This window comes from Nymphalis io, chromosome 23, assembly GCF_905147045.1.
Source record: "Nymphalis io chromosome 23, ilAglIoxx1.1, whole genome shotgun sequence".
NCBI lineage: Eukaryota > Metazoa > Arthropoda > Insecta > Lepidoptera > Nymphalidae > Nymphalis > Nymphalis io.
In genome coordinates, this window is record NC_065910.1 from 6,074,925 (window position 1) to 6,100,318 (window position 25,394).

At 32.2% G+C, this 25,394-nt stretch overlaps 1 protein-coding gene across 1 annotated transcript in view; it reads left to right on the forward strand.

The window, feature by feature from the left end:
- Window positions 1-25,394, forward strand: part of LOC126777491 (cell adhesion molecule Dscam2-like) — a 97,660-nt gene that overhangs the window by 14,331 nt on the left and 57,935 nt on the right. Inside the window, exons 2-13 of the mRNA XM_050500499.1 lie at window positions 888-978; window positions 13,203-13,270; window positions 13,586-13,671; window positions 16,680-16,771; window positions 17,621-17,772; window positions 18,399-18,489; window positions 19,485-19,902; window positions 20,355-20,490; window positions 21,518-21,637; window positions 22,938-23,114; window positions 23,609-23,753; window positions 24,312-24,460. Coding sequence (XP_050356456.1) covers window positions 888-978; window positions 13,203-13,270; window positions 13,586-13,671; window positions 16,680-16,771; window positions 17,621-17,772; window positions 18,399-18,489; window positions 19,485-19,902; window positions 20,355-20,490; window positions 21,518-21,637; window positions 22,938-23,114; window positions 23,609-23,753; window positions 24,312-24,460 — 1,725 coding nt within the window. The remainder of the gene's footprint in view (window positions 1-887; window positions 979-13,202; window positions 13,271-13,585; window positions 13,672-16,679; window positions 16,772-17,620; window positions 17,773-18,398; window positions 18,490-19,484; window positions 19,903-20,354; window positions 20,491-21,517; window positions 21,638-22,937; window positions 23,115-23,608; window positions 23,754-24,311; window positions 24,461-25,394) is intronic.

Here is a 25,394-nt window from a genome sequence, read left to right on the forward strand (position 1 = left end):
TCCTTTGATGTCATGAAAATTAGCAAAGGCATTTGCAAATACTTTATTACAAAGAGATTTTATTACAAAATGATTTTAAACCAAAAATACTGTTATAAATTCATGAATGATAATGAATATAAACTAATTTTTCTTTTCATTTTCATTCTTGATTTTATCTTCTGAAACACTATCAATCTTTGAATTTGCTTGACGAAATTATACGGACAATGGGTAAAATTCTAGTGATCAAGGCTTCTATTGAATCAAATTAATCTAAATAGTATATCTACCTCCTAAATTTTTTGTTAATAATTTAACAGGAAATAGTAGGAAACATCGTTAAAATAAATTCGATTGCTTATTATAATAAATATTTACAATAGCCTTAAATATATATAAAAATAGTTGGACTTGGAATCGCAATTCCGATCCTCTGGGAGAAAAATGAACCAGCCCTCCTGCCACCAGTAGCGTGAATAAGACGGGGTGTAGTATTTTTTTTAAAAACTATTACTCAAAAGTCTAAGGGTTTCAACTGCACCAATATATACCAGTGAAGGAAACACAGCATTTAAAAATATCTTTGCACTATTATTCAAAGATTTTCATTGAATTCTTAATACGAAAATTACCTGGTGGTAGGGCTTTGTGCAGGCTCGTCTGGGTGTTCCGCCGCTAAGCAGCAATACTTAGTATTGTTGCGTTTCGGTTTGAAGGGTGAGTGTGTCGGTGTAACTACAGGCACAAGGGACATAACATCTCAATTCCCAAGATCGGTGACGCATTGACGAGGTAAGGCTTAACATTATAATCATGAAGTCTTGGAGTCACAGACAGACGTTTACCACAGACAGGCGAATGATAATTTATTTTGTTAATTTTCTTACATTTACTTTTTGTTACAGATTCCGTATCAGGCGTTAGTACAATAGACATTTTTTTATCATCAAAACAAAAGGCTTCGCACCCGAAGTACCACGATACACAAAATACAAGGTAAGTTTGAATTTATTTCATACCTTACAACGTTATGTTTCAATATGCTGATTTATTATTCAACTCTTAAATTGAAGAAAGTATTCACGTACGTAATATTTGGAATTACTCGTTTAAATTTATATTTATAATATTTAACGTATTTGTAAATATCCGGCATGCATTGAAATCGTTTTTAAATTATATGTATGTAATAATTCATTATATATTCAAGTTGGTCTAGTGGTTTGATGTGAGGCCGCAGACCCGGCCAGGCCAGGTCCTGGGTTCAATTCCCAGGTCGGGCTAATAAAAAGTTATTGGGTTTTTCTGTCTGAAAATTCTCAGTAGCAGCCCGGAGTCTGAAAGTTGGAAGTATGTGCACTCCCTTGCCTCGGAAAGCACTTAAAGCCGTTGGTCCTGCGCCTGAACTCTTTCCGGTCGTGTCGGATTGCCGTCCCATCGGATTATGAGAGTGAGGGAAGAGAGAGTGCACCTGTGTTTGCGCACACACTTGTGCACTATAATATCTCATGCGTAGTTGGCTAATCTCTCTTGAGATTGGCCGCTGTGGCCGAAATCGGTCTGAAGGATATTACTATTATTAATTCATTACTGATGCTATTTGCGCTCCGTTTTATACTTTGATGGTACTAAACTAGAATCATTCACACAAATGTAGAAAGTACAACAACTATACTGTTGAAAGTATTATAAGCTGGTAGTAGGAACAGTGTAGGTACCAGCCACTCATCAGATATTCTACCGCAAAACAGCAGTACTTGGTATTGTTGTGTTCCGGTTTAAAGGGTGATTGAGCCAGTGTAATTACAGGCACAAGGGAAATAACATCTTAGTTCCTAAGGTTGGTGGTGTATTGGCAATGTAAGTGATGGTTAACATTTCTTACAATAGCAATGTAAGAAATGTCAACATTGGGGCATTGGTGACTACTTACCATCAGGTGGCCCATATGCCTACCTATTTTATAAAAAAAGGTGTGTTAATGCCTATAGTAAGCATACATTTTATGTAGTATTATAAATGAAAGTAGTTGGATAGTTGCTTGATAGAAGTTACTCTCTAAGAATGTAGTAATAAATCCGTTTTAATAGTAACAGATATATATGTGCCAATCTTGGCAAATTTATATTTAGATTAAGAAAGTATGCTCAGAGCTTATTCCACAAAAATGCCAGTGCCAGTAGGTGGATATACATGTCAGAGTTTCATCTAATATGAGGGTTTACTTAAGATATTCACTGCTGGGCACGAAATAATTTATACCAAAATAAGCACGTACCACGTGCTGATTTTGGTATTGATATATCACGCGCTTAGTGGTGTTCCTGGCTTTCAACTTACGATCTTCTATAATTAAAATATATGTATTAACCATTGGACTATTTCGGTGTCTAAGTAGACCAAAACATTTTTGCTCTTATGATTTATTGCTATATTTTAGCATTCTCCTCAAAAAAGGAGACGAGGCCTTAGGCCAGCAGTGGGACATTATCAGGCTGTTACTATAAAATTATCTCGCATGAGACGTTTTATAAAAAATGTTGAGTATAAATGTTTTAACACACATATGTAAAAATGTAACAATATGATCAAAAATACTGCTAATTAAAACCGTTACTTAATACAATTTAGTCAACGGGCTTAGTTTAATTCTCTAATTATTTGAACCTGAAATTTTGAAAACACTATTGAACAACTTATCAAACTATTTCACTATCATACTTTGAAAATCACTGGAAATAGGTCACTCCCGAATGTACTAGTAAAACTTGGTACATACGTTGTGTGGTGTAATGAATTTGAGAATTCCTTTCCGTTGTCAATTTATCAAATAAAGAGCAAGCATTTATATTCTGTAAAGTTATTTTGAAAACGAATAAACTTCAGCATTTTGTACGTTACCAATAAATTATTTTCGAAGTAGAATCGTCATATCCAGGCTTCTGGTACTGTTCGATGAAATTTGACATGATTCGCTAATAACAGCCTTTGCTAAAATAAATTAATAATAAAACCCTCGAAAGTGCAAGAACGTTATTGAGGGTATTATTAATTAATTAATGTGGGATATTCATGCTTGAAAGTATTTTTAATATTTACGAATAATAAGCCAAGTACAATGCCGCTTTTAACCAAAGATCACGATTTCAAAAAACGATCAAGCAGTTTTTCACGAACTAAATTTTTATTTATCTCTTGCTTGGTTAAAAAAAAACATTGCATAGATACCTGCGAATATCAAATGAAATTTCGTCTACGAGTGTATCCTCAAGCCCGCAGTAGAGCAACGTCAATAAACTCGAAAGCTTTGCCTTAACAGGCTTACAAAGCGTTTGTACCTAGTGATTTACTACAAATAATGTGTGCTATATCCAATGTCAGGAATAAAATGCGTTAAAATTATTATGGTAATCACTTAATAGAGAATATAAATTTAACTTCACAAATCGACACTTGTAACTTAACAAAAAATAGTTGAACATAATAAAGAACAATTTGAATAGAGAATCATTCGAATTTAAACCTAAAGGTTTAGTGTAAAACTGTATATCGCTAAATAAGAATTCAATATCAAATCTAAGACCTTCTAATTAAGCTAATTGAATGAAATGAAACAAAATGCGTCGTATTTAATCAGGGTACGTAATGAAATGATTATGATAATGCTAGGGCGAGGGATTTCGTCTTTCAATTAAGATTTAATTAATAAAAATTTAGGGACTTCAGCCGTAGAGATATTTCATAATGTATTAATAAAATTTACGATAAGGAATAAATATTATTTTAAATTTTCTCAAACGTGAATATAAAGGTCACTGTTAATTAATAAACAAACGTACTAGCTTGCATAAAAAATACTTAAATCATAAACGACGCTTTAGATACAAATTATCATTAAAATCAATAAAATTTAACAGATGTCAGAGAGGATGGGGATTGAATATGATTGACCGAATTACTGTGTGCAATAACTTGAATTGCTAATTGAAACAAGTTATTACACGAAATGATTTTTCTTTACAACCAATAATAATTCCATGAGTACTTAAATGATCTCGAATCTCTCTCCAAATTAGTCACATCACACAAATGCGTTTCCAAATTACCACATCAAACGCAGAGATCGCCAGTACGCTGTGAAATGTCTAATTGTAAGTACCATTAACCTAAACACTGTATCGCTCAGGATTTTCATACAATTTAAGTGAATTACTATTACAAATCCATTCGTTGGTAAGTTTGTTCAAACTTAAGGGAATACGAGACTACCAAGTTAGAGGGTTCATAGAATTTCTAATGTCTATTACAGTATCAAGGAAATTGAATAATCAACTTTAATGTAATGTTTTAAAGCTTAAATTTACTTAATAGCCAATAAATATTCAATTGAATGAGAAAGAAAAACAGGCGAACAATTGGTTTCATTCCTGGATCGTAGTACAAGTAGTTAGCGAGTCTGTTTCGTGAAACAACATTATCTATCTCGGTATGCTTTAAAATATTCATTCAAAGTCGTAGTAATAACAGAATTTTTATCTACAATTGAGTAATTTATGCATTGCCCTATGATTGCTCTTTGCTTTATCTTTATTAAATTTGTTCAGTACATTTCTCTTGGCCTCTTTAATCTAGTGCTATTCTTAAAGGTTGTAGATACCAAGATCCTGGATTCGAACCGCGGGGTTTTCCGTCATGAAATTTATAGTTGCTATCTAGAGTTTGGAAGTTGACTGTTTTAAGTTCTCATACATCGTATCTGCAATCTGAACTCTCTCCGTTCGTGTCAGAAAGCTGTTTTATAGTTCAACCTATGATTACGCATACACTTGAGCACTATAATATCCTACTATATTGGTTATTCTCCATTGAGAATGACCACCGTGACCATAAATCGTTCAGAAAAACATCGTTATCATCATATCCCAATTGACAGTTCATTTTGTACACCTCGATCGCAAAATATCGTGGTACTTGTTTATTATCAGTATAAAATTAAAATTGTGATTCACTCAAGCCTAATTATTTGTATTTATCTACAATACTATGTCAATTGTCTTGAGTCAAATATATTCAAGGGATTGATCCAATACTAGAAGCCAAAATTCACTTAGATTCAATTAAATAATTTATAATACATTATATTTTTCTGGAAGGATGTGTCTCTTGAGAATGGCCACGGTTGCCTAAATCAGTCGGGAAGACAAAATCTAAATAGATTAATGTTGAATATTCGAATAAAATGTAATTAAACAAAAAAATATCGTTTAAATTGAAGTATATAACATCCATTACAAGAATTACACTTTCAGTGGAAACCTACATACGCCCAATTCCTAGTATTAGAATAAATGTTTCCACATGACCTAGATTTCTATTTGAAATTGTGCCACGAACAGAATTTCGGTTTATTGAGGTCTTAAACAAAGGAATCACAAAGTTTCGGAGTTCATTCGAGTTGTTTGGCTTACATAAGAGCCCATAGATTTTATCGTCGGGCTTTTGTCTTCGAGTATATACTTTAAAGTTTCTTCAATGTCATGTGTTCCTGGTACCTTATTAGCATTTGTGTTTCTAGACACATGATTTTACTTCGCATGTGTGCAAAGTTCAGTGTATTTGTTGAGACCTTAAACCAAAGTTTCATTAAATCACAAAGTTCATTCAAGTTGTTTTTTTTACATAAAAGTTTTTATCAAAGGGCTTTGCTTTTTCAGTCAAATACGGTAAAGTTTCTTCATATTCTTGTATTCCCATTACTTTTTATTGGCATATTATTTTTACCTGATTTTTAGCTTTATATTTTTGCAATGTTAATAATATGGTATCAGATAGACTTTAGGAATTGTGACAAGCCAGGTTAAAAAGTAACCGTTATTTATACATAGCATTTTATCTCGTAAAACAAAACAAATGGAAATTATGTCATAGTAGGAAATTGAACGAAATCCATTCTGTAAAATTAATGTGCTTACAGATATTATGCTCTGAACATTTTGTTTTATACTATAATTGAAATACTTTCGAGATGTATTCCAGAACATTTTATTCCTTTATTTTAAAAATGACATTGCCTTGCCGTGTGTTTATATGAAAACAGAATAACTCAATTTTACCTACAACTATTGTATTGTAGCTATTTAAGGAAGTTTGTTTAGCAGTTCCAATCTCTCTTATCGTATTCCTCTGATACACATTCTGAGCTGCGCCAAAACCCCTGTTTTTCGCCATACGTATATAGTTGGGTCCAAGTTCCTTAGGTTATTGGCCCATCTGGCTGAAGGGCGTCCCATGATTCGTATCTGCCAAAGCCTTTCCGTATTACCTAGAAGATCACTGTCAATTAATGATCGTCAGTACGGGTTTCGACCAAAACGGTCCGCAGGTGATCTTCTAACGTACGTAACACACCTCTGGGGTGAAGCTATCGACAAGCATGGGGAATCGTTGGCTGTCAGCCTCGATATCTCCAAGCATTTCGACAGGGTCTGGCACAGAAGTCTTCTCTCCAAGCTGCCGTCATATGGTCTGCCAGCTGGATTGCCAGCTTCCTACACAAAGCGTAGCCTTCGTGTTTTAGCTGATGGTTGCGCTTCACAATTCTATGTAGTGAATGCTGGGGTCCCCCAGGGATCTGTGCTATCTCCCACACTCTTTCTTTTGCATATCAATGATATGCTCTCTCTTGGGAACATACATTGCTATGCAGACGATAGTACAGTGCATGGTGGATACCACGGACGCGCAGTGGCTGGGGGAGCGGAAATTGAGGAGAGGTGGAAGGATCTTGTCATTGAATTCGATAGGACATTAGAGCTTATCGTCAAATGGGGCTCTGATAATCTTGTTGAGTTTAATGCCAAGAAAACACAGGTATGCGCTCTCAAAGCGAAAAAGTCAGCATTTTCCCCTCTTCCCTCCCTCTGTGGTACTCAGCTGGTGATACAAGGCAAAATCGACATGGTGGGGATTGACGTTTGCTGCGACCTTAGTGCAAGGGTTTACATCGAGGCTGGTATATAAACAGCTTCACGGAAACTCGAAGTTCTGAACAAGGTGCGGCGTTTTTTCACGCCACAACAACTGTGCCTGCTGTACAAAACACAGGTACGGTCTTGCGTGGAATATTGCTCGCACCTTTGGGATGGCTCCGCTAAGTACCTACTGGAGGCCTTGGACCGGTTGCAGCGACGTGCAGTGCGCATTATTTGCGACGTAACGGTCACAAACACCCTTGAACCTTTACAATTGCGTCGTGAGATAGCAGCACTGAGCGCTTTCTATCGACTGTATCACGGCGAGTGCTCTGAGGAATTATTCTCTCTAATTCCTGTTTCCCCCTTCCTTCTTAAGTCCACGCGAGCTGGTTCTCGATGTCACCGCCTAACTGTAACATCAATTCCATCGCGAACAAAGAAATTTAGCAACTCCTTTCTTTGTCGCACTACAAAAAAATGGAATTCCTTACCAGCTCACGTGTTCCCCTCCTCTTACAACCCGGGTTCCTTCAAACGAGGCGTGAAGAGGCATCTTGCGGGCTGGCAAGGTGAAGGCGGCTAGTGCAGAACGTTTTTCCCGTCTGTCTGGCCGTCGTCGCGTTTGGACTCTACTAACACTTACCATTAGGTGCCCTCCCGGCGAATATAAAAAAAAAGTATAGCTTGCATACATAAAATTTTCAGAATGTATAAAAAATTGGTGTCATGAATTCCTAGTACCTCTTTTCATTATATGTATTTATCTTAATCTGACACTCTTTATTAAGAATAATCCATTAACCTGTCTTCTATAAGACAATGGATCTTACTTACGATATATTAGTTATATTCATACAAATACCTGTCTAATATTATGTTTAACGATACACTCAAACCCCTTCACTAATAAGAATGTGTAGTAATTGTATAGTCAGTCCTTTGTTTTCTTCTTTCGAATCACAATGTATGATGACAGAATGAGAGTAATCGGTCTATTCATTCACTAAACAATGTTTACTGATAAGATTATTAATCTTTTTACTTATGGTTTTGACGCAAAATCATTTAAAAATGCACATAATATGCTCATATTCTGGAGGTTATGAATTTGATTGTTTGTTTGAAGGCGATGGTAATTGAGAAATAATATAGTCTAAAACATCACGTTGCGACTCTAAGTAGCAAGGATTGACTGTTGTATCTCAATGAAAGTCATTCAACCGGTAAGCTGTTCACTCATTACATGTAAAAAGAGACACGTTTAATTAAAATTAAACATTGTTTGAACAGGGGGCAAAGTTGTATTTTTAAAAGGATGATTTCTTAATCGTAGAGCTTTTTGAATCCATTTCTCACTTATTCTATTTCATACTGTATATTTTATAGCTCCAATATATATTAAATTAATGATATATATAATTCAATCCAAAATTTATTATTTATTTAAACTTTATTAAATACAAGCACTATAATGGTACGAAAAACTTAACGCCATTTAGGCAAGCCATCGAAATCTGCCTGGACTGGTACTTTATCCTAAGCAGATATTGATATTATCAAGGAAAAAATCCTCCATACAAATAACAAAAAAAAAACAAAAACAGTACAAATAATAAATATAAATCATACGTACATACATACTTATGTTCTATAAAGTTTCTATACAAACACATATTTAGTAAGTAGAAACCGTGTTTCTATAAGAACTGCATAAATTAACATTAAGCGATTGAAAAAAATAACACAACTTGAAAATTAGTATTTTAATGTATCGTAATAAAACACATATTCACCTGGACGATGAAACAAGCACCAGCTAGTATTTAAATTAATTAAAAAATAAATTGCAGTTTATAAGACTTTATTTGTGAAGAGAGTAATTTTATGTTTATCTGCAGATACCTGTTTTTGTAACCACATTCTCATATCAGTAAAACTCATACTCATAGTTTTGTCCGCTATGGCAACAATATCATCTACAATTAATGCATAGACACGGCAAAATTGTAATTTCGGTATGTGCAGTTGCAATTTTTATTCATTAATTTGTTTTAATACCTTATTTGCAAGAATATATGTTACTACTACTTTCTCTGCCAATTAATATTAAGAAGTACACTAAAAGAAAATAATAAATTATGAAATAAATAGGCTGACCAGAAAATGGGCCACCAAAGTGATGGTAAATGGTGACCACTGTCATAAACATCGTCACTGTAAGAAATATCAACCAATGCTTACATTGCCAATGCGCCACCAATCTTGGTAACTAAATTGTTATGTCCCTTGTGCCTGTTTTACCTACCTGGCTTGAACAAAGCTTTGCCACAAAGAAAAAAGGTAGGTAAAATATTGGTGGGAAGGTATAGAGGTAAAATATTATTATTATCAGCCTGGTGTGTCTGGATAAATGTTACTGCAATCTCTTTCCCCAAATCTGTATCTATTTCAAAACAAAACCAATAGTAATCATATAAAATTCTGAAAGAAAGGCAGCTAATCCCACCATTTTGGAAGCCTGCCGCGATGTCACTGAAATATCATCTGACATGCGACTGTAAAAAAATTAAAGTAATATTAAATTTATAACATATTCATACTAACTTTTATGGATATATTTATACATTTTTAAAAGTTTAAATGAATACCCTCAGAGTTGTGATGAGAGCTCTTGGTGCTTGCAGTGAATGGTCAAGGATGACGTTCGCAATTGGAGTACATTGTTAGCATGACAGCGCAGTTGGGTGACATTGAAACGAAATAATTTTTAGCCGCCTCAAAATAAAAGCCAATAACAATGACCTTGAAATTGTTAAATTGCTATGTCTCAATGTTTTCCTTAAAAAAGTTCGATGATATCTTTTTATATTAGAAGAGGATCGTATTTGTTAATTTTTGAAGCAAAGAATTTTTTATAACTCGTGATATATGTACTTAGTGTAGTGGGTAGCAATTAGGCTTTCAATTCTGATGGGTTCAAATCCCGTAGGGCGAATAAAAGCTTTTGATTAAATCTGACATTCTCAGTAACATCCTGAAGTTGGGGAATTAGTAGTTTGGCACTCACGTGTTAAAATGTCAGTCTGACGTCTGATTTCTCTTTGGTCGGGTGGATTATTGTCACATCTGGTTATAAGGGAGAGAATTATCTAGAGAATGCGATTGTGTTAATGCACTTACTTGTACAATGTTATATAAGAGGAACAAGATCGGTACATTAGTTATACATATATACATTATATTATATTAGTTTTGACCAATTTGAAAAAGTCTGTATATAGAAAAAGGCTCGATATTTGGGTGGCACACGAGTTCACTAAGAGAAACCAAATAAAACCGAATGTATACATAAAAAATGTTGTTGCAAAAATCATAGCAAAATAGTATTCGTTTGAATACACAATGATATGGGTTATCTGTCAGTCACTTCTGTTTTCAGTTGAATTTAGATGAAATTGGGTAATTTATTTTAGAACTAACACTGTTCTATATTTTATTGCTTATACGATAATTTAGATAAGGAAATATTCATGGTTCCTTTGGGAATAACAATTGTATGATAGGAATCCCCACGAGAAACTCGCTTGTGATAATACAAAATAAGTTTTACTATTGTAAAAATATAGCTTACTGACATCCGCCCGTGTGTTAGGGAGGGCGGCAGGTTTTAAGTATTTTTATCGTCTGTTATATCTATCCCTGATAAAGTGTATATAAACATTTTCTAATCGCTTAAGTACACGTAAACAAGCACCAAACTCACTTTCGCATTTATTATAAATGAATTACAATAGTATAGGCAAGGTCTATTGCCCCAATAAAACGGAAGTGCTTGAGTTTACGAAAGATAAATGCGTTCTACCTTGCGAGTGCAAACGTCGTGTAAGTCTGTTCCTGATTTGGACCTTTTATATCCTCGGCTTTAACAAATATCTTTGTTATCCTTTATATATGAGAAGCGTTTAAAGCTAATAAAATCCTTATAACGTCTTTGGATTTTCCGTCATTTAATATTTAATTGAGACTATTTTATTTCCATTGAGATAAAAAGGATTTTTAATTTAGCCGTGTTATAAAATATTCTTTCTACATAATGTTATTCTTGTTTCATGAAATCCTATATTTAAAAGACTATCTGATTGCTCAAGGGACTTCTTTCATCCTCTAAAGCTCCTTCATGTTAACTCACAAGAAATAACCTTGTTCGAATCACTGATTTTTGTACGGGTTCTTGTATTGGATGCAGGATTATGTACAAAATAGATACATAATACAATATTTACTGTGTTATGTGTTATAGAAATCGGAACACGGATAATCTATGGCATTTAATTAGTAGAAGAATCAAAATTCCGGTGATAGCTTTGAATTTAATTTAATCTTGTATAATAACGAGTTAAAAATATATGACCAAGTAAGTTGGATAAAGAATATTTTGATTTAATTTTCTTTGACGAACATAATCTATAAATATACTAATGTTCGAAAAATTTATTTTCAAATATTATACTTGTAACAGTTTGCACCACCAATGTTGGCTCAAACCAATTTGGGGCCAACGATTTATGATATCCAAAGGACGTAGACTATAGCAAATACAATGAAAACACGACAAGCTCTGCCACGGTGATGCTTGCTGATCTGCTTGATGATCTCCATCAGCCATGAAAATAATGGAAACTTTCAAATACACAACTTCCTGCTGGTTTCAACATTCTCGTTCAGAAGTAACAGTTATAGTTGATACTAATAGCATTTAACGTTATCGCTTTTATATAACTCCCGTTTTTACCGTTCCCATAAGTACAGCGTGCGTGACAACTTAAATTGTTTGCTTATTGCAATTCCAATAAATACATATTGGATATCGATTAAATTTAAAAATAAAACATTATAGTATACTATTTTATTTCTTGGAGTATTATGTGTATCGAGTATATAATAGCCGTTTGGTTCAGGTAGAGTAGAATAGATATTGTATTTCAATACTTAGGTTTCACATGAACCGTTAATCGGGCACCCATATAATATCAGAGCACCACTCTTTACACCGGTTGGTCGTAACTATTTTCTTGATAATTCCCAGAAATTATTTATTTATAGAACGAAATATTACGTTTATAAGACAAGTATAAATAAATAATATCGATTCAATATATGATTCAATGGAAAATGCATTATGAGTTGCCATTCGAAAGCAATATTGAATTTCATCATTTCCCGCGTGCTCTTTGACAGCAAATCCATTTCCTGGAAGTCGTCAAACTTCCATCTAATTAACAGTATATATTATTTATAATACACAAATTGTATTACTTTGGCTGGTTTGTACTAAATGTTTTATGTATTATAAAAAAAATCTTATCATAAATTTAATCGTAGTTGTTTTTTACTGATCTGATATGTAATGTCTTATTTTTATCAGTGCATTAAATAGCAATATATTAAATTAAAGCACTAAATAAATATTTAAAGTGCTGCCAACTCAATCTCCAATATACATTTTTTGTGTTTCTGTTATAAATTTTCGCTGCATTTTATTTCGAAAAACGCCGCCTATGGACCTATTATTTTCTCAAAAACATGCAAAATATTAATATATTATTACATAATAGTAAATAGCTTATTCTTTGTGCCGTGATGACCCAGGGGTAAGCAGATGTAATCTTAACCGAGTTCAAACCCGGCCTCATCGCTAAATTTTCAACCGTTTAATTTGTGAAACTATAAAAAATACATGTTAACTGTTAATCTGATCAGTTTCCGTGTCGAATAAAACAAATAAAACTTACATCTTTATAGAAATCATACATTGAAATATATAACCAACAGTCTCGTTGGTTTAGTGGCTATTTAGTAAATATAAGGCTATAAATCCCGAGATCATGGGTTCCAAACCCAGGTCGAGCCGATAAAAAATTATTGAGTTATTCTTTCGACGATTCTCAGTAGCAGCCTGGTGCCGTCTGAGAGTTAAAACATGTACACTCTCGTGAAAAGTACGTAAAGCCGTCGATCCTGCGCCTGATCTCTTTTTGGTCTTGTCGGGTTTCCGTCCCATCGGATTATGAAAGTGAGGGAATAGAGATTGCATCTTTGTTCGCGCATCCTTGTGCACTATAATATGTCCTGTGCAGTTGGCATTATTTTTGTGTTGACTATGAGAAAACCTTTTCAATTAATTGTTATTTTGTTTTGTTAACAAAAAGCCTGATTGTTATGCATTTACTTATTTAATTGTTGCAGATCAATTTCCAGCAACGTGAATAATGACACTATCGAAAAAATCACGAATTGGAAAATCCTTTTTAAAGGTAAGTTATTTTGACAAGGTTTCTAGGTATTTTAATAATGAATAAAATGAAATAATAGATTGTTTTTGAGTAAAAATTGAGAATCTTTTTTAAACTAATATGTAGAATTCAATTACAATCAATTAAAATTTAAAACAAAATTGTCTAAAATTTTTGTTAACATTATCAACAATGAGCTCAAAGTAAAAGTACGTACGTGATGTAATTTTTTTTATTGAAAGATTTTTTTTAAACTAAATTTTAAACGCTAAATCATTTCAATACAAGGTGAACATAATATAAGTATTTAATACATTTAATAAGCAATGTTTTCAGATTTTAAAAAGATGAAACGTTACAAGAGAACAACAATGTTACTATCACAACATTTTAGCGAAACAACAGTGACGCCTGGTGTTGACGTAAGTATCATATTTAATTTATATCTGTATAATTTAATAGTAAAATACATAAACATAAAGTTCGAATTTTTCTTATGAAAAACTCTTTAATATATCATATTGATCATGTTTCCCGAATGATTTTCTAAATCAATTTTAAGTCTTACGTTATATATGATTTTCAAAATTAAAATGACTACTACAAAATCATGAAATGTATGTGTTATGAAAATCATAAATGAAAATCATAACACATACATTTCATGATTTTGTGATGAGTAATAACACGTGTACCTAAAAATGAAATAACCAGAAAGAAACCACTCATTTTTCCAGTGGAAAATTCGAGTTAATGAAAATATATGATCAGCCTTATCATTTGGACGCTGTCAAAAAGACAAAAAAAAAAGAAATTACATTTAGATACTTGGTATAGCCTGGATCCCCTTTTATGTTTCAGAATTCAAAAATGACTGAAATGTTCGTATCAGTTTAAGTAAAGCTACTAAAATCTCTTTAAAAACAACAAAGGCTTTGACTTACTCGTATATTTACGTACAATTTTGTATCCAATTATCAAGTAAATTATTTACTTTGGCGTATATTTTAATGTAATTTATTTGTTTCCATTGTAACAAACAGTTTAAAATGGCTGTACAAGTTGTGAAAGCGACAGCAATAAAATTCAATTTTGTAAACACTTCGAACGCGAAGATAAAGTAATGGTGAAGTGACGTGGCACTGTTCTATTTCATCGCCAAAATATAAATATCACAATTTATTCAACTTTAATTATTCCTATACATAGTTAACATAATACTTATAAGACAAAAATGCATAATCCAATGTATAATGTAATTTATGTTTCACTGTTATATACTCGTCATTAAAGAAATAGGGGGATTTCCCTACAAAAGGTTAAAATCCAAATTATCAAATTTGGACTTACCTACCAACCTAATTATGATAGCTTAGTGCTAGACTTGGATATTATCCAAGTTTGATTCCATCGACAACCGCTCAAACCACCATCATTGAAAAATAGTACCACAAACCAGTTTATCAAAAATAAATTCTCTTCAGCGCCATCTACTTTAAAAATAGTTATTTTAAAACGTATAAAGCATGAAATTTCCTTCAACTATTGTTTGAATCAGATAAATGTTTTACAAGTTATAGCGGGCTCTAACTCATTTATAATTCTCAAATCGCATTTTTCCAAATCGGCGCCGCGAGCGGCAGGCGCTAAACATCACAATCTCGGAATATTAATCAGGGCTCTAGACTACACTAATGTTAAAAATTTTGTAAGTTAGAACTTAACTAGGGACTCGACTATAAGCCACAGAAAAAAATTTAAAGAAAGTATTATCATTATTATTATCCCACCTGCAAATTAACCAGCCAATGAGAAGTGGTTAACTCTACCGAGTGGGTCTATCAACAGAGACGTCTAAATTGTTATGCCTACAATTACTAGGGCATTCACCTTTCAAACAAGTAGTAAAATACACTATATTAGTAATTTGCATCTGTTGTATGTAATGTCGAACACTCAATGGCTATTTTGTATGCAACGTAAAAATAAACAGCGCAAATGTAATAAAATATTTTGAAGTACTTACGTTAATCTAAATAAATATTGGTGCTTAAAGAAGCACGGAAAAATGTCTATACTGTGTACCTTTCAAGCTCTCTAGTTATTATATCTTTCAAATTTTCAAATATAAGTATAACAGTACAGTTAATTGATTTGTTGTTATTTATTTCTAACGTTAAACATCAATAGGTATTATCGTGTTTCGGTTTGAAAGGTGAACCAATGAAATAACATGCATAAAATATATAGTATCTCAGAAAGGATGTGGTTAATATATTTTACAGTGCCGATATCTATATGCGATAGTGACCACTTATCAGGTCACGACTGTCCATGCAATATTTTTTTCCTATATTGGTGATCATAAACGTTTTAAATCAATAGATTTGGCAATAGAATTATTTAAATAGAGTTTCGTATTTATCTCTATAACATATGCCTGTGAATGTACTAATGCTGGGTGAAGGCCTCCTCTCCCTTTTGAAGGAGAAGGTTTGAAGCTTATTCCACCACGCTGCTCCAGTACGGGTTAGTGGAAAACACATGTGGCAGAATTTCAGTGAAATAAGACACATGCATGTTTCCTCACGATGTTTTCCTTCACCGTAAAGCACGAAATTAATTAAGAATTAATTAATTAACCACAAATTAAGCACATGAAAATTCAGTGGTGCTTGCCCGGGTTTGAACCCACGATCATCGGTTAAGATTCACGCGTTCTTACCACTGGGCTATCTCGGTTTTTTATATATACTACATTGAAATATACCCTTAATCCACATATACTTTCATCTTGTAGTAATTATTTTCAACTTTCGTTGAAAGATGAGCCGAAAATTACAGGTCATGAAATATCAATTAGTCGTATCAATGACGATATGTCTTAACAACCTTATTAACTTTCAAGGTGTATTTATTAATTACATAATGAAAATCACTTATGTTTTAATTAAGTTAATTATTTTATTATGTAACCGAATAACTGTAAAGACCAACGGCTTTTATTGATATAATTATGCTTATACAAAAAAATTATGAACGGCGCTTATCGCTTTGAACATCACAAGCTGAATTCAATCCAATATTACAGATTATAAACTTTTTCAATTTATGCGCTGTATTGTAAATTGAATTCAAAATTTTCCAACAGCTTACTACCAGTCTAGATACATTATAAGCGAACGGTGCTCACTGTTATATAATATTGAAATAATTTAAAACGCTGTAGAATATATGTAATTCAAAAGGTAATATTATCTTGACTTAATTTTGGCTCGTTAAATTCACGCAATATTGTGTTTTATTGCACATGTAATATGGCATGGTTTCATGAATTGCAAATGTAATTATTCTCATGAGAAATTTCCATAAATGACTGATGAAATTCAACTTTTATACATTTGTATTAAGGTATAAATTACTTTGTTAGATAAGTCTCCAGTGCGTCGTCAATGGTCCTCATCCAGCAAGATTTGTTTGGGAAAGGGACGGTGTTGTCATCTCTTCCAATACAGATTCAAGGTATTCTATATACAATAAATGCCCGAATAGAGTCTAAATATTTAATTTAATTAAGTAAATTTTTTTAGAATAAATTTTAGTTTATATTATTAAGTTATATTAAGGGCCGGTTGGCGTGGTTAGTAGATACTTGCCTTTCACGCCGAAGGTTGTGGGTTCGATTCCCACCCAGACAGACCCAGGACAGACATTCGTGTGCATGAACATGTCTGTTTGTTCTGAGTCTGAGTTTAATTTTCTATATAAGTATGTATTTACAAAAACAAGAATATATAAATAAAAAGTATATATAGTATATCAGATGTCTGGTTTTCATAGTACAAGCTCTGCTTAGTTTGGGATCAGATGACCGTGTGTGAATATTGTCCCAGGATATTATTATTATTATATTGGGAAGTACAGAATGATAAAATCCGCCACAGTATGTATGCAGATCAACTTTATATAAATACTAACTAATCGTCGAAAAAGGTAGATAAGAAGAAAATTGTATTTTGGGTAGGATTTGCATCAAACCCGTTCTTAGTGAACATTTACGTCGGAGAAGTAGTGACTGTGACAAATTTCAAGTCAATCTCGCGGATTTAGGATATCTCGTGATAAATAGTATTTCGCTTATATAACCGATAAAAAACTACTATATGGTTCGATGGTCGCTGCATCTAACTGATCTGATTACTATCACGGGTTCAATTCCTGGTATAAATACTGGTATACGCTATGTGTATGTCTTATCTCAGTCGAGGTTTGCCAATAAGACGTTCATTAAACTGGGCAGAGTATCTTAATACTAATTACTCAAAAAGATACTTTATGTTGAGTGATTTAGAGTTTAAATCTTCATTGTAGGTATTCAATTGGTCAAACCATGACTACAGACGGTGGTGTCACAACTCAACTAAACATCTCGCATGTGAGAGTGGACGACGGTGGTCGGCTCGCTTGTGTCGCTCAGCTTGGTGATGTTATTATATCACATGAAGATAGAATTAATGTTTATGGTAATGTATCCCGACACAATACTTCCTGTACAGTAAATCCTCTTTTCTTGAGAAGGAGGCTTGAATTTTATTGCATAATGCTACTCCTATACGGGTGGGTACATATGTAGCATTCGATACATGTGTTTCCTCCAGATGTTTTTTGTTCGAGCACGAAATTCATTAAAAACAAATGTTCAGTAAATGGAAAGTTTGAGATTGAACCTGCTATCTTATGTTAAAATTAACATGTTCTATTTACTGGGTCGTCTCATTTCTCTCGTCGTCTACCGTCTAAAATACAATAAAAAATATTATTTCTTACGTACTTTTTTTTTTAATTAACGAAGAAATATGTTTTATTTGTAACAATTTATCTTTAATTTAATTGATTGTTTATCGTATAATACAATTTTACATAGTATTAAGTTTAATTAAAATGGAGTTACCGTGACTCTTCAATATTTTTAAGTCAAGTAAATTTACAATTTGTTAAAAGAAAAAAAAACTGTATATTATTATAACAAAATCCTGTTATATAAAATATTATAGAAAAAAGTATGATTTTTTTTGTAATCACAAACCTATTAGCGAAGTTGTGTAAAGTTATAAATTCTATTAAAAACAAACTTTTTGATTGAAAACAGGTCCACCCTATATTCGCACTTTGCCACCCTTCAAAGTTCAAAGCGGTCAAAGTGTCACTCTCAGATGCCCGTACTATGGATACCCGATACGGTAAAGGAAAATCCTTAATAACTTACAAAATTAATTAACTAAAATATTATGGTAGTAGGCCATATAGGATTCGATAATCGATAATTGAAGATTTAAAAAAAAGAAGCCACCGTCTTCTAATAATCTTTAAAAGTAATCATTCATAAGTTTTAAAATCTAAAAATCGATTATAAAAAACTCAAAACATTATTATTATAAATATATATTCATTCGAATCAAATTCGATACACTTTTTAGTACGCATTTTAAATCCGCAATGTTAGATTCAAAATGACGTCACAACACGCGAATATTTAAGACGATACAACTCATATATCATATATCAGAATAAGATAAATTGATACTTGGAAACAGATGAACATACTGAAATAGACTCTTAAAATCATAGCCCTCATTTTTACCGCGTTTTGATAAAAGCTGGAGTATACGTAACTTAGTGTAACCGATACTATCGGAGGAGTTTGGTAGTTTGATCTTCAATTATTGATTGGGCGAATTATTACTTAGGGAACTGAAGCTCTGAAGTAACTTTATATCTCAATCGTGAATTAATGTTGAATATGAACGATGATATGCTATTTGATGCTTGTATTCTTTTAATGTTATAATTATTATAGTCAATGTCGCATATCACATTTTGATATTTTGCGGTAAGTTTCGAGTTTGATCATACAGAATAACCCTATTTGTTTTTGATAAACTCAATTATTACATTTAAATAATTATTATATACATATATTATGGGACATCAAGCTTATAATATTGTTACGTTAGTATTATCAACTATAATTTTGTCAATTTCCCATGTAGCGGCAATTGAGATTGCTTTCAGGAAACAAAACAATTAAAGCTGTTATTGATTTTAATATATGTGATTCACATTATCAAATAAATTTCAAAAGTAAAACTGCCCGGTATAAATATATTATCATATACTAATATGCATATTTATAATTACGATTTATTATATTTCAAAATAATAAAAATATTTATAGAGAAATAACATGGGAGTACAAAGGAAAAGAAATAATCCCGGAAGCAACACAATCGCGTTACAAAAGATTCATTAACAACACGGCTCTTAGCATAGAAATATTCGGTCGGAAACCGAAATTAAGAAGCAAAAGGGATTTAGCGACGGTCTCTAAAGATGGTGTATTAAATGTAAATAAAGTTAGTAAAAGTGAAAATGGTGGACTATTCGCTTGCATAGTAAAGAGTCCGTCAGGTGAAATGGCGAAAAGATCTTTCGAATTACAAGTCGTGGAGGCACCTCAGTTGGAAGAGATACTATTAGCATCAGATCTTCAAGAGGGACAGATAGTCCAAATACATTGTAATTTAAAGAGTGGAGATTCACCTGTTTATTATTCTTGGTTGAAAGATGGAAAGAAAATATCAACTCATCTTAAGGTAAGTAACAATAATAATATATTTATTCAAATCGTAAGCTATTTGAAAATAGCAGTAATACGGGCGATTCTATTAAAAGCCGGGCATATATGTATGAGCTTCTACAAAAAAGTAACATTGCAATTTTGATACTGACCTAATTTGTCACACTCTCCGTGTATACCTTAGTTGCAGAGCCAATTTTACAAATGAATTGATGAAAACAAACACCAAATATAGAAATAGATTTTTTTGCTTCAAAGAAATTAGTTTCTATTATTTAATTTTCAGCAATAATAGATAACATAGAATTGAAATTAAAAAAAAAGCTAAAAAGAATTTTTAATTTAAAATTTTACTAAAACTGTGAGGTAACAAAAGTTTCAAACTCGTCTCGTTTAACCGGATATTCCGTAACGCTTGGTAACTATTTAGTTATTAAAGCGCGGAATGTCTTTGTGGGGTTGTTTCAGATCGTCGAGAGGAGCCTGGAAGTATTCAGTGTACTCATCATCAAGAATGTCTCTTTGGAACACTGCGGTACTTACACATGTGTTGCGGCGAACCACGTCGCTAAAGTCAACAGAACAGTCAACTTGTACATTAAAGGTATTTTTATTTTAAATTTAAAAACGCCAGATATGCTTTGTCTAAATTAATTGTGTTGTTTTAAAATAAAACTGATAATATCGAATATTTTCATGATATTTATTATTAAGTCAAACTAATTTTATTAGTAACTAGTGCATACCCTCATCCTCAGCTAGTAAGCTACATCCTGTAAGTATCCCATTGTTGGACAAATGGCTTATCTCCTGTTGAGGAGTTTTAGGTATTTTTTCCAGGATAGAGAAAAGCCTCACGGTATTACGAGTCTATCTATGGAAATCATCGCATCGATGCATTCAGTATTGCATGGAAAACAAACAAGCGATCGAAACGAGTATTATATTATTTACGTTTCAATTTTTTTATTTATTATTCAATACTTGTATGTTTTATTGGTATCGGTTCGATTTCGTAATTTTTTTTTCGATTTCATATCCATTATCAAGCATTTATATGGGTGTGTTTGGTAGCTTTCATAAATATAGTAGTTCATTTTAAATGTTATTTGGAATCCAATCAAATATATTTATTGTAACATTTAAGTTCGCAATATCTTACATTTTGGGTATTATCTCATATTTGATATATTTGATGATTTTTAATATACTTTAGTAAAACAGACGAATGGGGAAATAGTGTTGTCACCTAATGGTAAGTGGTCACCACCCATAAACATTGGCGCTGTAAGAAAAATAATCTTTTTTATATAGATTAGGCGGACGAGCAAATATGCCGCCTGATTATAAGTGATCACCAACACTCATAGACATTTGCATTGTAAGAAATATTAACCATCGCTTACATCGCCTATGCGCCACTAATCTTGCAAACCAAGATGTTATGTCCCATGTGCCTGTAATTACACTTGCTCACTCCCTCTTTAACCCAGAACACAACGATACTAATTATTGCTATTTAGCAGAAGAATATATGGTGGTACCTATCCAGATGGGCTTACACAAAATCCTACCACCAACTAGCTGTCTATACTCATGATACGATGATTAAATTACTTTTTTCCTTGAAGTTGCGCCGAAGTGGAACGAAGAACCTCAGAATTCGTCTCTACTTTTGGGAAGGAACGGTCACGTATCCTGCAGTGCTAATGGATATCCACAGCCGCAAACACACTGGTTGAAGAAAGACGGTAAGACTTTATATGTAAAATCAAATGTATTTTGTATATTCTTAAATAGCTTCCGCTCTCGCTAAATGGCTTCGCGCGTGTAAAAAGAGAGGTCTTGTCTTAGATAAACCCTGTATCCTTTTAAATACTATCTTAATAATTCTCGAGTAGTTAAGACGTAAAACGAAACAAACTCACTTTTTCATGATTCATGATTGAACTCATTCATTCAATTACATAGTTATACATTATATTTTTTTTAATATCTTTTCTTAATGTTATCTTTTCTTTTCGATGTATAGAATCCAAGAAATATATATATATTTATATATTTCTTGGAATATATATATATATATATTTTAATCGAAATTATCTTATGAAAAATATGAGTTTTAATAAATTGAAAGCAATCATAGTTAATAATCAATTAAAATTACTTTCAAATGAGATAACTTAATTTACACGTTTGTTAAAGTTTATTTCAAATTAGTATATTGGTTTTATATAAATGAATATTTGTAATTACATTAGTGGTGTTAAAATAAATTTGATTTAGCAAACTTCGTATCTTAAAGGATAACTAGTTTTTTATGATGGTAAGTGTCCACTTGATCACTACCGGCCATAGACACATTTACCATACCTTACATCGCCAATGGACCACCAACCTTGGGAACTAAGATGTTACGTCCCATGTGCTTGTAGGTACACTGGCTCAATCACCCTTCGAATCCGGAACACAATAACACTAAGTATTGCTGTTTAGAAATAGAATATGTTGTAAATTTTTTTGCTCTATTTTATTTTAGAGCCGGTTGGCGTGGTTGGTAGAACACTTGCCTTTCACGCCGAAGGTTGTGGGCTCGATTCCCACCCAGGACAAACATTTGTGTGCATGAACATGTCTGTTTGTCCTGAGTCTGGGTGTAATTATCTATATAAGTATGTATTTACAAAAAAAAAGTAGTATATGTAGTATATCAGTTGTCTGGTTTCCATAACACAAGCTTTGTACAAGCTTAATTTGGGATCAGATGGCCGTGTGTGAAAAATGTCCCAGGATATTATTATTATTATTATTTAATTATAAATTGTCAACGACATGTCAAATTTGTAAAAAAAAAACAAAGTTTAAAGAAAATCAATACGACAATGAAATACAATATAATTAATTTAAGCTTACGTGCAGGTTCGACGAATTTGCTCGCCATTCTCAGCGTAACGATTTATCGTCATAAAATATGTTTAACATCTCTCGACATACAATGTCAGTTTTATATTAAAAAATCAATCAGAAAATAATCAACCAAATAAATTTTAGTGATATCGGAAACATGGCGACCAGTTCTGGAAGTCGCTGGTGGTGGAGTTTTGAGTCTGTCCAATGGATCTCTAATATTCGATTCCGTCGCTCTATCAGACGCTGGTCTTTATACATGCCACGTTGAAAATGGTGTCGGAGAAGCTCTTGGCAAAACAATTTGGATATCCGTCAATAGTAAGTATTATTGCTATACTTTTTAAATCATGGTTACTATTTTTATTTAAAGCTCGCTACTTATAATAGTAAAAGTGAAAACCCTCTAAAAATATCCCTCAATGTATGCTTCCAATAAAACTTAACAGTCCTATATTTATGAATTTGAAATTGAGGACTGTCAAGCTATACTAATTTTAACGCAAAAAGAGTTTATTTATAATTAACAAAATTAGTTCATAAATGACAAAATTATAAGTGAACAAAATATGACAATTATACCAAACCTGAAAAAGAACATCGTTCTTTTTTAAGCGGTTTGTTAATCTTTTATATAAAAATAATTTAAATGACGCTAATTCTTAATATTTGCGAATGTACTTTATGTAAATTATTTAGACTTAAGTATAATTGTAATTAGAAATTATCCGTAAAATTGTTTTATTTTTTATTTAATCAACAAAGGTGTATATTGAGACAAAAAAGCACTTTGAATATAAAGAAGTTTTTTTCAGAACCGGTAACATTTGACATAGTATCAAGAAATTTAACTGCAAAATTGGGTCAACATGTAACAATAGAATGCCAGGCCAAGGGAGATGACCCGATAAGAATCATGTGGACGAGAAACGGGAAACCGATTAATCCTTTGACTCAAAGGTAGTTGTATTATAATATCGATTTTATCCTCTTTTGTTCTTTATTTACTTATTATATAATTTATTATCGTATACAGTCATGTGATTTATATATTTTAAAATTTAGAATAGAAAATCAGACCAGCAAATGAGCTATCTAATTGTTAAGGTTTGTCTCTTTTTAAAATTAGAACATTAATATACTCCTTAAATTGTCAATGCATCGCGAATCGCCATCAGAACGGGTTAAGGCTACCTATTGTCGTGAGGACAAAGCTTAAAGCTCCACTGCTTCACGAGTTTGTGGTATGGCCAGATTTTCAGCCGAAGCGTACATTCATCAAAATGTTCTCCTTCATAATATATTGTGATAATTAAATTGCACTGCATCTGATCTGTGTGGGTAGTTGATACCACTTACCCTCTCTTTTATTCTTCAACGTAAAAAAACAATACTTCGTATAGTTATCGTTCGAAGTGTTTCGCATTTACATAATGTACATTAAAAAAAAAAAACAAATAAATGTATAACACATTTTCAAAAAAAGAACGTTCGTTTTAAAATATTATATTATTTTAGAGTTAAGATATCTGAAGCTAAAACAGATGACGGAATGGCAAGTATATTAGAACTGCTTCAAACAGAAACGAGTGATGGAGCGTTATACCAATGTAAGGCTGGCAATCCCTTTGGAGCTGACGTGTTCAGTGTTTATCTAACTATATTACGTAAGTTATACCACCTTTCTATCAATAAATAATAAATAGTACAATCATAATCTAATCATATATAAGTATGTATAAGTATGTATTTACAAAAGAAAAATAGTATATGTAGTATATCAGTTTCCCGGTTTCTATAGTACAAGCTCTGCTTAGTTGGGGATCAGATGGCCGTGTGTGAATAATGTCCCAGGATATTACTATAATATTATTAAAATAAATCAATCAGTTTAATTTTGTAGATAAATTTTAAGGATAAATTGTTACTAACAATAATATAGATCAGATATTTGTAATTTTTTTCTGTGTCTCATTTGCATGGACTTTTATTGTCCGAAATAAATGTATCATTATTATTATAGTAAAAATATTAAAAGTAAAAAAAGAATTAAATTAACACTTTTAAATTATCATAGTGAATAATTAGGTGAAACTACAGACATTTTTACCAATTGAATAATAATTGAATAAAAAATATAAATTAAGTAGATTACTAGATAGATACTGGCCAGCATCGCTGCACTTATTTTTTTTTATTAACTAATAAATTAATAACGTCATTTAATTTCAACTACAAATGTTTCTACAACAGTTTCAATAAACAGTATCTTTTTCGTTTTTTATACATATAAAAAAATAACACCTTAAAAAAGTTAAATTGCAGACATTTTTTCAAAGATTAATCCTTCGTATGCCGGAGCGCTTATATGCGCTCCCAATTTTGTACCCGTAGTATGCCGGAGCGTAGATATGCGCTCGAACGTTATCTCATAGTTCAAATTTTTTTGTTTTACACTACACTAGAGAAACAGATACCTAGCTCTTTTTTATCCATAGTAATTGATGTATATTTGTCTCCCTCTCTCTTTTTTATTAGATTATCATTTCGACCAATCAGCGACGAAGAAATTCACGTCGCAAATTCGCGCGCCAACATCAA